The following is a 16,194-nucleotide window of genomic DNA, read 5'->3' on the forward strand; positions in this document are numbered from 1 at the left end:
GGATACGGAAAAAGTTCATTAAATTAGCAAAAAGATCATTCCTTACAGAAGAAAAATTCCAGGCGCTCCTAAATACAAAGGCTCACTTAACCTGGTAAGATTTGTACAATCACAATCACAAATTTGCTACCTCTCTTTTAATAACCTTGAAACTTGTACAGTAACTTTCTCTCCTCAGCAGATAAAGGCATCGGGTTGTTCACTGTATGAGACTCAGCTAACCTGATTCTAGGTTATATCCTTAAACAATAATGTACAGTTTTAAGTAAAGCCAACAATTTTTATTTCCAACCAGCTCCTATCTATCCATATAAACAAGACAGGGCTGTCACTAGACATAAAAAGAAAGAAGCAAGAGGCACTCGTACTATTCTCAGTTAGCTGTACATCGGGTTCGTTTCCTACACCATCTAAGCTGCCGGATTTGGAGCCAGAATGCTGATCCTCCTCTCTGCAAGAGATGAAGCACCTTTATCAGTTATGCTATTTCCAAACTACTGGATTATCATACGAGGGAAGTTCTAATAGAAGAAAGAGTAACATGGCTTGTACGTCACAAACAACAAAGACAGTAGCATTGTAGGAAAACCAAAAGACTCTAATGAAGTCCATATCCAACCCAAAGACCACAGGTGTGCAACAGTGCAAGTGTTGTTTACCCACAAATAATAATAAAAAAGAGCAAAAAATCATAAATACAAAGTCCTACTTCGAAGTGCTATTTGGTAGAAGACAAGAATGTCAGGGCATGGGCATCTGAAAATAATCAGCTGATACATTGCAACGATAGAAATCAGCCAGAACATCATGAAAAAGGAGAAATCAACTGCAATTACCTCCAGCTGCAACAAGTTTCTCCACACGCGCAACTATATGCTTCCCATAAGTATACTTCTTCAGAGCATTCAAGTGAACCTTGATTCGGTTGAGGATTAGTTCAAGCTGCTGGTCATCACAGGTTTCCAGCACTTTCTGTACAACATAGTTTGCAAACTGATCTTTCATCATCACCTAACAAGAATAAACAAAAACCAATGTAAGGAAGAGAAAGTTGAGAAAACCTTAAGCAAGCCATAACCAGGTCAAAGCATTGAAACATAATACAGAAACATCACTGCCCTTCAAATGGTTTTCAAGTAAAGAAACCTTGTATTGCTTGTCAAACAACACAAATAAAATAACCATTCACTTGAGAAAAGATGTTATATTCTCACGATTATGCTTAGGCAGCCTCATGAGAGGTATCTACAAAACCCCGAGTTTGTATCATCAGGAATCATGTTACTTTCATGAGCAGTACAGCAAGACAAAGGACTAAAATATTATACACTAGCGAGACAAGAAATTACTACACATGCTTTAATGCTTTTCAGTTTAGTCAACAATGGTTGCATAGGGTGAATGACAAACCTGAAGGGGCTCATTTTCATCAGTCAAACCAAGCATCTCATTGACCAGGTTTTGGCGTTCTGCAGGAGTTCCAAAAGTTAAACACTTTTCTATAACATTAGATGCAAACTTCTGCTGGCTCATTTGAACTATCTGCCCAGTTAGTTTCCTGATTATAGCAGAGCGTTCATGTGGTTTCCCATGCTCCAGAACATGCTGTAATTTTATTAGAAGCAACCAATTAGAAGAGGAGGTTTCCAAACAACCAAATATAAAATTGTAAAGGACCGAAACAAGGAAAGATCTTTTGCCAAATTCTGAACACAACAAACAAGACAGGTAAAAAGGTTCGAGGCACTGAAACAATGGTTGCAAGCAGAGTTCATTTGATGCTTTAAAATAATAATATCTTGGATTAATGATTCTAATTTGTGCATGTATAAGGCATTCATAGACTACTTCAAGCTCTCGAGCTAGAACTTGTCCAGCATTTTATAATTTGATACGAGTAGTAACAAGTACAAGTTGAGGACATTATAAAAATCTAGGACCCTTGGTCCTGTCTGTTCCACTTTTATTTCTGAAGGCAAGCCAGAAAGGCAAAATGCAGTTTATAACATGCATCTAAATTTTTTCCTCAATGAACAGATCTCACATCATACTCGCAACAAATCTAAAAGTTCCCATAAGATAGATATTTTCTCATCAACCATGGGATTCAACTACACCAAGCAACAAGGTATTGTAAGAACAGATTTTTCTATCATCAATAGAATTTAAAATCCAAACTACAAAAGAACTGTTCTCTCAAGACTACAAGGATAAAGAGCTGCCAAAATAAATGACAAACCTGTACAACATAATTCCCATATTGGTCTTGTGCCAACATGCACACAGACCGGAAAATCTCGTCCATCATTATATGTTGGGTTTTTGCCTCATGACAATGCTCCAGGACTCTCTGTAGCATAAGATATGTATCATTATAAATCATAAAATTTGAATTTATTTGTCCCAGGCCATATACCCAAATGGAAAAGATATGTTAAGTATCAAGACGAATTCTGTCAACCTGGATGACTCGACAACCATATGGATGAGTGGATAGTGTCACAACTTGATCATAAAATGTGGAAACAATAAACTGAATAGCATCTTCAGGTACACATTCTATACACTTCTGGATAACGTGGTTCCCATTCTGATCACGCACACAGCGCATAACATGTCCATCAAGCTCTTTGACTATTTTAGTCTTCTGGTCCAGCTCAACTACTTCTATAGCCTGAATAACAGATCAAGGAGCAAACACGAAAAACTTTTAGTACCATTGCAATGTCAATATAACAGAATAGATTCAGACAACATTATGATAAAAAGGCATTCTGTCTTAAAGCTGATCGTTAAACTTAGCACAGCAATGACTACAAGTTAATATGATCATATATTGCATCATTGTGCAGAACAACAAACATGCAATCAATGCTCATATGAATTAACCATTTCATATATTTTTGGAGAAATGAAAGATTCAGCTCCATCTAAAGAACGAGTTTTCATATGAAATAAAAAAATCCACAACTGGAGCATCATTGTTTGGGAAATACACCTTCTGGATCACTCGACAGCCATACATCTGAAGGCTAAGTGTCAATACATGCCCAGTCAGCTGGTCAGCAAGTTCTCTTATTTGGGAAGCAGATCCATGCTCAAAAAACTGTACACAAATATATCCGCCCGGATATAGTAATCAGTTGATGAGCTTGTGGTACAGAATTTGCAAAATGATTGAACAAATTACATAAAAAAAAATAACAAAGAAGAAAGAAAGATGCTTAAACCTCATAAGCAAGTCATAAGAAATTTGATATCTAATGCAAAATACCTTTTGAATCACATAATTACCAAACACATCAGTCATTAATGAAAGCATTCGGGGCATGATTTCATGGAAAACCATGTTTTTCTCTTCTGTTGTAGCTGTCTCAAGTTTCTGCTGAATAAATCGACTCCCATACTGATCGGCACTGTTATATATAAGGTAATTAATAGTGGCATTGAACTTTTAGAAGTCCAAAACAAGAGGACAAGAGTTTAAACCATTATTTACCTGAACTCAACAACATGACCTGCAATTTCTGAAAGTTCAAAACATTTAGTTTTGTTGCTTTTAAATTCATCTAATAAAGCAGATGCAAGACCGTCATCCAAGTTGCCAGCAGCTTCTGAATGCCAAGCCCTCATGACTCCACCAGATACATTCCTCAACCCAGAAGCAAAGCGCAAGTTTCGGTCATTGTGTCGGACAGGACTTCCAGACCCAACAGGAGAGTTTGGAAAAAGGGGACCCACCAGAGGACCTCCAGGATATGACATGCCTAGACCAAGTGCAAGATTTCCATAGTATGATTTTTGCAGTGACCCTATGTAAGCTTTTTGAAGACCGATCAAATCCATGTATGAATTACCACTGTACTCCCTATCAATCATGGCATCATTAATAGCTGCAACCTGTGCACCAGCTAATTCATTTGATCTCAAGTACTGAAGATACAACGGGTCCAACTGCTGTGCATGGAGACCATTTCCTGCATTGTGATTTCCCAAACTAGTAAGATTCTGCAGTTCCACTCCAGCAGCCATGAAATTTGAATTCAAAGTCAAACCTCCTTCCAAAGCTCTAGATTCCAAGCCAGTTCCTCCCATTGCAGACAGAGCAGCGGCGTTCTCAAATAAAGGTGGCAAAGTACCACTTCCAAGCTGGTTTCCTAGCATGGGTGGTGATGAAGGATTAATAGAATAGCCAGTTAAGCCATACTTTGGAAGTGTAGAATTCATATTATCCAAATTCTGGTGGTTCGGAGGACTTCCTAAGCCATTGACTGTGTGTGTAAGAGGTCCTTTTGGGTATGAGTTAGCAGATTTACGGAGTTCAATCGGTCCATCAGCCATTAAAGAAGACTTCATAAGGTCCATCCCAACTCCACTGCCTTTACTTGTATTTAAATAAGGTCCCTTTCCAGACTGAGCAGTAGAATGCAGATGAAAATGTTCAGGTTCCAACTTATTCAAGTATGAATTTTGTTTAATATGCTTCTGATCACCCTGCAAATTGATAAGACTATGATTGAACGGATTATGATTGTCATCAATACCATGATGAGCCCAACACTGTGAATGGTTCTCTTCATCAACCACACCATTTGTTGACAGATTCAAGCCGGACAAAGCAGCAACCAGCTCTGCAGATTCACCCACACTTGTTGAGAAACCATTAGAACTGTTAGAACCAACAGCATTGAATGTATTGGAACCAGTTACGCTTCTTTTCTCAATGGAACTAGACTGGCCACAAATGGGTGGAATGCGAGGACTAGGAGCTCTGGCTGCAATTTGAGGATCAGCTGTGGTACTTCTTGACAATGATACACCCAAAGCAGAAGCATAAGTATGAGAAGCAAAGGAACCAACATTTTGGACTGAAGGTATTCCTGGTTTACTTGCACTAGAGCGTAAAGCATCAACAGATCTTAAATCATGATGCACATTAGCAAATTGGGCTTCCGAGCTTTCAATTCCATCATCAAATGCATTGCGATTAGCTGGATGGGATGGGTGCCTTGAGACATTCATTGCATGATTCACATCATCCTGCATTTTGAAATTAAACCATAAAGCTAGTAGCGGCAGAGAGAGAATGACAGGTAGAGAGGTAATATACATTTTCAGAATAAAATCACTCAAAGCCAATAACTACAAGCATAAGTACAGATTATGAGATGCACAAAAATAAAACATGCAACTATGCCACTTGTTCAAGGAGTAAATTTAAAGAACACTCTAAAAAGACCTTAGGAATTCTTACTTTCCAAATCATGTTTTGGAAATGGGAAAAAAAAAAAAACCAAAAAAGGGTATCAATGTAGACAATTCATCTGTTGTTCAACATAGTAAAGCTCACAATCACATTTTATTGCATAAAAATACATGCTTAGGATTGCAATCATACATTTACTTTATGCAAAAATTAGATCCTACAGGCTAAATGTGGAATTACCAACATTTGCATGAAGGAACTAAATATGGAATTAACACCTCAATAAGATCCTACAATCTACAAGGCATTACAAAGCAACTAATTAAATTTCCCAAACAAGCAGTAGAAAATAAAATAATTTTACCCTCAACTGCACATTAAATACAAACACGATTAAATTAGCTATTTTAAAAGGTTATCCAGTGTGAGGAAGCTTATTTTCCATTCAACGTCTCTTCATTCCAGGGGCACAATCACTTCCCACCACATTACCGCTCCAAGACACCACCATCCTCCCACAAAAAGCTAATGGAACTTATTACATTAGCTCTTTCTTTTTTCCTAAGAAAACGGCAAGAACAACCTTCAATACACATCATAGAACGATATTTGATTGGCTAGCAAACTAACAGGAGCTAGCCATAGAGGACACAACCCTAACAATAAGCATCAGTTAATACCAATCATAAGCAAAAGAGTACACGAATGAATTCCCATTAGCAGTATCAACAGCAGAGTTCATTGGACTTTAAAGGATTTTCACTGAAAATAAACAAAATTTAAATAACCCAAAGACAAAAAGTTACACCCCAATAGCACATGAAATTACTAACATAAACAATATAAAGCATTATTGAAGAAGCCAATAGTGAAAGCACAGATGTTCAATGTCCAGCCTGACAACTCACTCTGCCAAGAACACGCAGTCATAAATTAAACAATAAACAATGCAAATAACCAAGGTTCACGTAAGTAACCTGTAACTTATTCTGCATAAAGCACAGAGTTCCAAACTCCAATTTCCAATCAAAACAACAAATTGCACATACCAAAGAATCACTAATCTCAAGAAAAAGCAAACCAGAACAACATTGACAACTGTGAAGAAAACCGAACTTGACCAAAATCAACTTGAAGCAAACATTATCAATCCAAAACCAAACTCAGAAACAGTGTCAAAATATACCAAGTCATCACCTGAAAGATCTCAGCAATCCTCTTCTGCCTAGTTCCCAGTACCCCCAACCCAGGCAACCCTATCAACCCATTCTCCTTCTCACCTCTAAACCCAGGCTGCACAGCAAAAAGTGACCTATCCCCGTTACTCCCCTTATTCTCAGTCACTCCTTGCAACCTCTGAGCAAACCTCCAATCCTCCCTTGACAACAGTGGAGGAGGCAATCTTGGGTTCAGATTCCCGTTAGAATAATAGTAGTTGACATATGCTGGATCAGCCCTGAGTTCTTCCTCAATCAAGCACCCACCTTTACTGTTCAGCAAGCCACCTATTGAGTTGAATGAACCCTCTACGGTAGGAGGAGCTGAGCCACTTCTATAAATGTTCAGCTCTTTCTCTAGATCACTTGATATACTGTTAGTTGCCCCACTTTGATGCTTTTGGTCCCTAATAAGCCTCCCTATGTCCTCATTAAAATCAGGGTTTTTCAGCATAGATATCATCTTTGAAGATGATAATCAGCTCAAAATTAATAAACTGAAAATGGGATTTGCACCAAAAGCTCTAAAGCTTTGATTTTTGTTATCAAAACTAAGAACCCATTTCCTCAAGTATTTAATCTTTGAGCTGGGAATCAGTTTAAGATTGATAAAATATGAAATGGGTCTTGCTTTAAAGCCTCCAAAGTTCAGATTTTTTGTGATCAAAGACCAAAGAAGATAGAGATTGAAACTTTAAGCTGGGAATCAGCTTAAGATTGATAAAAACAAAATTGGGTTTTGCTTAAAAGACTCAAAAGTTACATATGATCAAAACTGGAAACCAACTTCCTCAAATTTTATAAAAAAAATATTAAAGCTTTTATTTCTATTTTTATTTGCTTTGAACCACGAATTCATGTAAATATACATGTTTATTTACAAATTTTAAAAATAAAAAGAGAAAGAGAAAAAAATCATAATGGAAATGAAGAAAAGAGTTGTTGGTGTTTGAAGGCGGAGGCTTTTGCCATACTGAGACAGCAATGGAAGAAGACCATATTTATAGGTACAAACTGTGGAGAGATCTGAACCGTTAGATGAAAGGAATGACGGCACCGATTAATGCCAAGGGGAGCACGAACTTTTCTCTTACAAGAGTCTCTAGGGTTTTAATTAGACCGGCACGTAGACACATATCATAATAATATAATAATATAAACATAAAATATAAAAATAATTTATCTCAAAATTTTAATATAAATTATAAATAAATTTAAATATATATATTTTATATTTTTATATTTATATGAATGGTAATATATATTTTTTATATAAAATATAATAAAAATATATAAATTTTTAATATTTTATTTGAAATAAATATATGAATTATTGATTTAATTTTAATATTTTCAATTTTTTTCGAAATATTTAACTCTTTTAATTAAAAATTAATTGCTTATTTTTAAAAGATATTTATAAAACTCCTATTGAAGATTTAATCTTTGGACAAAAAAGTAAATAACGACGATAATAATAAATGTAAAGAGCTCAATTGAGAAAACAAATTATTTTTATGAAAAATATTTATTTTTTGTTTTTAAGGTCAATTCCATTATTGATCTTTCAATTGTGAAATCAATTTCAATTTATATTCTTTTAAAGCTTTAATTAAAGTGAGGTTTGGACACTTTTTAAATTTAAATATATATTACTTATACAATTTTTCATTGAATTCGATATTATAAGTGATATCAAATTAATTAAAAATATAAATAAAATTATAATATCAAATAATAAAATAAAAGTATTTATGTATTTCAATTTTTTAATATAACATATTTTTTAAAAAATTATTCACTTCTTAAAAAACTGCCTTTTTTTTTCTCTTCCATAACCTTTTTCACTTTTTTTTTTCCACCTGCAAAGTGGTATTCAGATTTCTAATTTATAAAAATATTTTCGTATTAAATACAATAATAGATAATTAATTTGATAATTTTAATACATTGTAAAATGATATTTTATTAATGTTTTGGATAAAAAATAAATGATAAAAGAAACTAAATTGGCAGACATATGAAGCAGTTCGGTGTTTATAGACTGATTTGTTATGAGGGTCACGTGATCTGTCTCTTTGCTTTCTTAAAACATGATTTAATCATATAATTAATACCATTAATCTATTCATAAATTATTATAAATTAAAGATCATTGCCCTCGCAATGTGTTTCATAAAAAGGAAACAAAATATTAAAATGGAGATAAATTTTTTTATTTTGCTATTCCAAAATCCATTTATTTACACCACACCTAGTATTTTTTATACTTATATCATGTTCATGTTATATTAAATGCATGCAAAATATAAAAAATTATCATGAACACATTGATTCATGTTTAAATTAGCTGTAAACAATTTTTATTAAAAATTTAAATCTAATTTTTTTTTTTGTATTATATTAACATATCATATTTAAAATTGATAAATTTTCATTTATTTTATTTCTATAAAATGAAGCTCAATCCATTAGCAGCATCAACACCAACTTATCAACACTAGCTTTATAAACAAACTCTTTGATCTCGGTAATATAATTCACATAGAGATAATAAAATAATTCATACTTTATAGATTTCACATATTTAATTCATTAATGATGGATTTTTATTTTTGAATATAAAAAAAAAAGAGTCAGATTGAATATTTTTTAAAAAAATTAGAATCAAGATCAAGTCAGATTTTAAAATACTCCAACTCACCCTATAATATTTACCAAAATACTTTTACTATATATATTATGCTCTCTTAGCTTTCTATTTTTTTCCATCATTTGGCTTCCACTTTTTTTTACTCTCAATCTCAACCCCCATACAGTCACCGATCAACAAAAACTATGTGTTTTATGGTAGGAATTACTTTAAAATTTTAAAAGAACTAAACGCTACATAATAAAAATTATTTTTATAATCTCAATATCTAATGTAATATTAATTTTATAATTTTATATATTTTTTATATTGAACTCGATGAGGATATCATACTTTTAATATGAGGATATGATATGCTATAAATATAAAAAACTAAACTCATACTTGTAAGGTTTTTTAAGATAAAACTATAAAATTTTCATATAAAAATAATATATTGTAGATTGGATATAAATCATATATTTTTTTCAAAAGTAACCCAAATAAAATCAAAGACAAACAATCCATGTATAGCCATTAATAATTGGACTTTGGAATTTAAAAAGAGTTTTCTCACAGAGGAGGTTTTAATATGAAATCAAAAAATATATATAAGTATTAAAATTAAAATTTTAAATTTATTGGGTATTATATTTTGAAGGTGTTTACATGAAAAAATTGTGTTAAGCTTACAAAAAATTTTCACAATTAGATATTTAAATTTTATTTTTATCAAATAGCTTGCACCACTAATACTGCTAATCAAAATGCTAATGTGATAAATATTGACTAATAAAAACATAAATATTATGATATTATTAGTTGGTTTTTCAACATCAACTTATCATTAGCAGAACCATCATGTGAAACAAAATATATGACCAAAACAAAATATAAATATCTAATCACAATTTTTTTTATAAATATTAAATAGCAAAAAAAATAATATAATTCAATAACTAAATAACATGTTAACAACTCATTGAAGTTAAAATAAAAAAAACAGTAATACAAATATCTAATCATAATTTTTTTTATAAATATTATAAAGTAAAAAAATAATATAATCCAAGAATTAAATAACATGTTAACAACTCATTGAACTTAAAATAAAAAATACAAAACTATATTCCCCTACCTCGGCTGTCACATTATCCTTTTCTGACAGTGCCTTGTTTGGCTGTTTGGTCCAAATTTAAAAAGCTAAAGAAAAAAAAAGTGTGCCAATAAAGATACCAAAAAAAAAAGAAAACATAAAACGCTGCCGTTTAATGGATCTTGTATGAAGCGACATCGTTTTGGAGGAGTCTGTGATGTGGTTTAGTAAGACCAGAAGCCAAAAAAATTCTACGAGGAAAGCGTTAGGCAGGAAAGCCTGACGCGTCCGAGTCAACTCGCTCTTCGCGGACTCAGATCCTTTAATCTTGTACTTAACAACATCGACATTGTATTTCTCCAAGACGAACCGGATCTGCCTTTGTTTCTCCCTTCGATCTTCGTGAGTCACCCTTCTCTTTCATATCTTAAATGTTATCCATTTTTCCCGATTATTTGAAGCTTTGATCTCTTAATTGTGGACCTCTTGATTCAAGCCAAATATGTATGTAAATAATTATAAATTAAGGTTTTTAGATAATTTTCGTTGGAAATTTTGAATTAAATCGACATTTTTTTATTTATTGTTCGAGTAACAACTGAAAATCTATTAAAATTAATTCCAAATATAATTATTTCGATTTTTTTAAAATATTTTCATTTAAAGTAGATTTTCAGGGAGAGTTTCGAGCCAATTATGTATGTAAATAATTGTAGATTAGGGTTTTTAGGTAATTTTCGTTGGAAATTTTGAATTAAATCGACATTTTTTTTTATTTATTGTTCGAGTAACAACTCAAAATCTATTAAAATTAATTCTAAATATAATTATTTCGATTTTTTAAAAATATTTATATTTAAAATAGATTTTCAGTGGGATTTTTAAAGGATTTATTTACATTTTGATTAAAATATATTGGCAAGAATAAGAAATAAGAATGTAATATGTTTGCTTTGATTTTTCTGATTAAAAATTTTAATTTATGCAGGTTTTTTTGAGGACTCAATATAATAAAATTAATTATTTTATTCTGTTGAGTGGAAAATTTGGGCACTTTTTTCATTATTAATGGTGTTTAATTGAGCTGGTGAATTTTGTTTATTAGTACAACCATGAGTTTCGTTTTCCGAGGGACGAGATCAGATTTAGAGAGTGGATTTCCAGGTTTTATTCCGGAGAGACGTGCCATAGTATGTTTCTATTATTTCACACACTTGATTTTCTATTGTTATTGTCATGAATATGATATGCCATTGCCTTAGGCTTATATTGTTGTAATCAATGATGAAAACCGAATAAGGGTTCGAGTTACTGTTACTCATTATTGGTAACTCTTGCTTAAATGCTTTTGAGGGCTAAATAGGTTGGACATAAAAGGTTTGCTATGCCAATGGTGCTTATATGCTTTTGAATTACAGTTATGTTTTGTTCATTTATTGTTGTTTTTAAATTTTTTTTTTCGGTAAATATGTTTTGATATAAGTCAATTGTTTGTTAGCGAGTCCATGCAGGACGTCCTGTTAATTCCAACTCTCTTATGTTTCTTGTTACAGGTACTTATATAGCTTTGTGTTTGTCTTGATTCCTGCTTATTTCATTTGTTTTGTTAATTTTTATTGATATTTTTGTTTGTTGCAACAGTGCTTTTGCTCTTCATGATATTGAATTCGCCCCAGATGTCACCTAATTTTCTGGTATTTTCCTTCACTAATTAGTTAAATTTAAATGGCAAAATGTTGAACTTTATATTTTAAGGAGCTTTCATGTTAATCTATGCATGTAGCTTTGGCTGGTACTGGGAGTGTTTTTGATGGCCACAACCTTAAGAATGTATGCTGCCTGTCAACAACTTCAAGCTCAGGCACAAGCCCATGCTGCAGCAGTGAGTGGCCTTTTGGGCCATACTGAATTACGGTTGCATATGCCACCTTCAATTGCACTTGCAACCAGAGGGCGTCTACAAGGCCTTAGACTGCAGCTTGCTCTTCTTGACCGAGAATTTGATGATCTTGGTATGTTGTTTAAATTTAGGATTAATAATGAGTTTCTTAGGTTGATACATAAGTGACTGGGGTTGTAAATTTGAAACCTTAGGTGGGACAGTTTTCGTTTGTTTGTTCCCCCACATACTTTGTGTATCTTAATGTTCTCAAGAAATTGTTGTTTATCACCAGATTATGAAACTTTGAGAGTGCTTGATGCTGACAATGTTCCCACAACTGCTTCAATGACCGAGGAAGAGATAAATGCCCTGCCAGTTCACAAGTATAAGGTCTCTGCTCCTCAAAGGTTAGTATCAATTTTCTTCATTTGTTTTTTTTACATGATTCAAGAGCATAAGCTTTCCTTTCAATGGATTTTGGATATGCCCCTGTCTGCTTTTATAAAAAGAGGTATACATAATAACTGCATTATTTTTCCTTGAGCTGTCTCATTGATCAAGTGAATTTAAACAAAGCCTTAAAATGAAGCATGGAAGAAACTTTACAAGAGCCTTGATTGTCTTTCTGTGCCCGTGCTGCCCATATGTGGCACATCTTGGGTCTCTTCTTTATGCATAATATTCACCAGCTGTTTTTCAGGATCATCTCATGCCAATAAATAATGCTATAGCATATCTATGGGCTAAAGGTTTTGAATGACGATCGGATTACTGGCTGATCATGAGAATGTGAAGTTATTTTTGTAATGGTTAGAAACATTTGAAGACAATTTTTAGAAAGCTGTGCGGCGTACTTACTTTTAGTTGTTTAATTTTGGGTTGATAGGACATTCTTATTTTGCTTTTTTCTTTCTTTGGTGTGGAAATTCTTTTTAACCTATAAGCTAACAATCTGATGAAAAGTTGGTTTTGCTTACAGCAGTGACTCTTCAATGCAACAACCGTCATCTTCAAACCCACCTCAGGTATTTTAAGACTCTTCTCCGCTCCTCTTTTCTGCATCTGGGATTAGGATCTTTGTGTTGCTTATCTGGCTATGGTTTCTTTGTTTTCTTTGTTTCGAATGGGTAGTGTAAAAAGTATAATTTGGTAATATATTCTCTTTGGCAGAAGAAGCAGGATCTTAATAATACAGTTGGCAGCATGAAGGGCTCTGAAGATGAATTGACCTGCAGTGTTTGCTTGGAGCAAGTTAATGTCGGAGATCTTATCCGCAGTTTACCCTGTTTGCATCAGGTTTTGTTTCCCTCTTTCTTTAAATCATGAAAGAAACAAATATTTCTAGTTAATATGGCACGGCAACATGCTCATCTGCATTGGTTAAACCCTCTTTTTCTGCTCTCTAAACTAAAGTTAATGCAGTTCAAACATGAAAGAGGAAAATCTGGACGTTCTAATCTTATACAAGTTTATGATTGATTACTGTAGTTTCATGCTAGTTGCATTGACCCATGGTTACGGCAACAAGGGACATGCCCTGTTTGTAAATTCCGAGCAGGATCCGAGTGGCAAGAAACCAGTGGAATAGATGCTTCCTACATGGTATAACTATTTTTGGAGGCCTGTTCATCAATGTATCTAACATATATATCCACATATACATGTCCATGGACCAAAATGAGAGGTCTAATCCATTAATTTATTTCTAGAGGAGCTTTTATCACTTAATGGCCGATGATTATATGATAAGCTAACAATTTGTATGATGATTTATTTTGATCTTATCAATTATGTTATCGATCAATTTTTTTTATTGCATTTTTTGTTTAGAAATCATGTAATCAAGGATTGTTCTGTTTTCGCTTTAGGGTTTCAATATTGATGGAGTTTGGCATACATATTTGATATATTGTACATTATAAAGGTGAAAGAAAGCCTTTAACATGGTAGTTAAGTAGCAGAAATGAGGTACTGACCCTTTTCAACTTTAACAATAACTAATATCACCATTTAAATGGCTTGCATGAAACTTGATCGGTTTGATGTATTTTTAGTAAATTTGGTAACTTAAAATACAACATGATGATATAGCATGAAAAATAAAAAGAAAAATATATGAAGGTTATTAGATTTAAATTTTAATAAAAACTATTTATAGATTTTACAAAAAATGAAAAATATATATTGTGTTTTTTGTGCTGAAAAAATTATAATATTTAATTTTTGTATGATATAAATATACGAATTATTATTACTTTACGTAATACGAATATGCTAATTATCATACCAAATTTTTAGCTAGTCTAATTACCAATGTAATCCTTCTATTATGTGGGATAAGCAAAGTATTTGGCTTTGCCCTTCCCTTTTTCCTAACCTTTTTTTGGATCTCGTATTGATTTAAATTTTATTTGGATAGACGGTGAAATTAATTGTGATGAGATTAAAATAAAAATAAAAATTATTATAATTTTGATTAAAAAAAAATTTAGTAAAAAATTTATATTGAATAAATTTTACAAAAATTAATATTTGAATTCAACTGGAGATAAAATAAAACTCAAATAAAAATTTAAACTGAAACCTTTTTTAGCCCTATAAAACAATAACTCTACTTGAATTATTATCAATTTAAAATGGAAGTGGTACTTACTCTTAAAATTGTTAAGTATATTAATTAATAAATTTATAAATTTAAATTATTTTAATTATTTTTAAAAAATATATAATATATTAAAATTTTAATATATATAACTAATGAATCACTCGTAACATTAACTTACATTTTAATAAAATTTATGCAACATCAAGACCACATGATATAAATAACAAAAAAAAGCCACGTGGCACAAATCCTAGCAGATGTCCACTTTTTTGACACGTGAACATTAACAGATGTCCACGTGGCATTGAAACGGTAAATCATGTAAAATTTTAATGACAGATTACGGAATAAATGAAGTCAAAATATTTTTAAATAATCATGATTCAAAAATTAAAATTTAAGACTATGTAAATGAAATTAAAATATTGTATAAAAGATCAAAAATTTCTTATGCAATTTGCTCTTCTTTTTATACCAAATTCATTTTTGATCATAAATTATTTGAATCCAAAATCAATAAAATGCGTATATTTGCATATGAGATCATTAATTTTGTTAATAATATATTATGCACGCGCAAAATTCTTCTATATAAAAAATATTTATATGATAATATAAGTAACTTTTGCTTCTATCTTACATGTTTTAATGAAGATTGCCAATGTTTGATTCAAATTGTATGTTTCTTCTTTTTGAATCATAACTTTTGCTTCTTCAATTAACAATTTTTAGAAACATTTCTCATTTAAAATGTTGTATTTTCTGTTAAGAAATTGAAAAAAAAAAAAAAAGGCAGTAAAGTGAAAGCAAAGGTATAGCAATCTTCTTCCATTTTTCTCCACTATTTCTAATAATTAGAACTTTAATTAATCCTTTTTAATTTTTTTTCCATTAAAAAGCCCTTAATTCAGTTTTTTTTTTTTTTGACAAATTTGGGTACATGAGAATTATTTCCCGTAAGGATAAGAAAAAAATTAGAGAAAATCAAAAATTAATTTAAAATCGTAGTATTCGGTTTGGTTTGAATAATTTTTTTATTCAGTTTAGATTAAGGTCAGATATTAAATGTATATATTAAATTTAGATTAAATTTCAAATCAAAATATAAAAAATTAAAAAAAAATTGAATCAAACCGAACTATATATTTTTATTAATTTTTATATATTTTTTAAATTTTTATAAAATAAAAATAATTATTTTATTTATGAATTTATTTAAATATATTAACAATCCTATTAAAATAATATATAAAAAAAATTTAAAAACCGTTTAACCGAATCGAACAGATAGAATTCAGTTTGCATCGGATTAGTTTAAAAAAGAATCGATTTGGATTCAAATAAAATTTTAAAAATTTATAATATTATATATTATTCAAAAAAATCGAACCGAATCCAATTCGATCCAAATCATTATCATTCCTACATATATTTTTATTCAAAGCATAATTTTAATTTCTCTAGGTGATGTCTAAATATTCTAAAGATGATAAGAAACATGATGTATAGGAAACAAGAAATCAATCTCCCAAAAATGATTGAATACGACATATAAA

General features: G+C 31.3%; 2 protein-coding genes across 7 annotated transcripts; one reads left to right on the forward strand and one right to left on the reverse strand.

Annotated features, from left to right (window-relative positions):
* Positions 1–3: 3 nt before the first annotated feature.
* On the reverse strand, positions 4–7,395 carry LOC111298059 (pumilio homolog 1-like). Its single transcript, XM_022892760.2, has 9 exons — positions 6,404–7,395; positions 3,500–5,040; positions 3,275–3,416; positions 2,999–3,106; positions 2,462–2,674; positions 2,240–2,350; positions 1,411–1,605; positions 837–1,011; positions 4–451 (listed from the first exon to the last, which is right to left on the reverse strand). Exons 1-9 carry the CDS (start codon positions 6,884–6,886, stop codon positions 411–413), a joined length of 3,009 nt encoding a protein of 1,002 aa, XP_022748495.2. The 5' UTR covers positions 6,887–7,395; the 3' UTR covers positions 4–410.
* A 3,000-nt stretch (positions 7,396–10,395) lies between these two features.
* Positions 10,396–13,851, forward strand: LOC111297319 (E3 ubiquitin-protein ligase SDIR1-like). Of its 6 annotated transcripts, none has more exons than XM_022892022.2 (9): positions 10,397–10,553; positions 11,140–11,341; positions 11,650–11,704; positions 11,793–11,845; positions 11,935–12,163; positions 12,326–12,440; positions 13,013–13,058; positions 13,204–13,329; positions 13,522–13,851. In XM_022892022.2, the coding sequence occupies exons 2-9, from the start codon at positions 11,264–11,266 to the stop codon at positions 13,639–13,641; spliced, it is 822 nt and encodes a 273-aa protein (XP_022747757.2). In that variant the 5' UTR covers positions 10,397–10,553; positions 11,140–11,263; the 3' UTR covers positions 13,642–13,851. The 6 variants fall into 6 exon arrangements, with proteins under 6 accessions (XP_022747764.2, XP_022747757.2, XP_022747759.2 ...); XM_022892024.2 differs by having other exon boundaries at positions 13,016–13,058; XM_022892023.2 differs by having other exon boundaries at positions 11,257–11,341.
* The last annotated feature ends 2,343 nt before the right edge of the window (positions 13,852–16,194 follow it).

Source organism: Durio zibethinus, chromosome 12 (assembly GCF_047325235.1).
Source record: "Durio zibethinus cultivar Kanyao isolate XHJ-2024 chromosome 12, ASM4732523v1, whole genome shotgun sequence".
Taxonomy (NCBI): domain Eukaryota; kingdom Viridiplantae; phylum Streptophyta; class Magnoliopsida; order Malvales; family Malvaceae; genus Durio; species Durio zibethinus.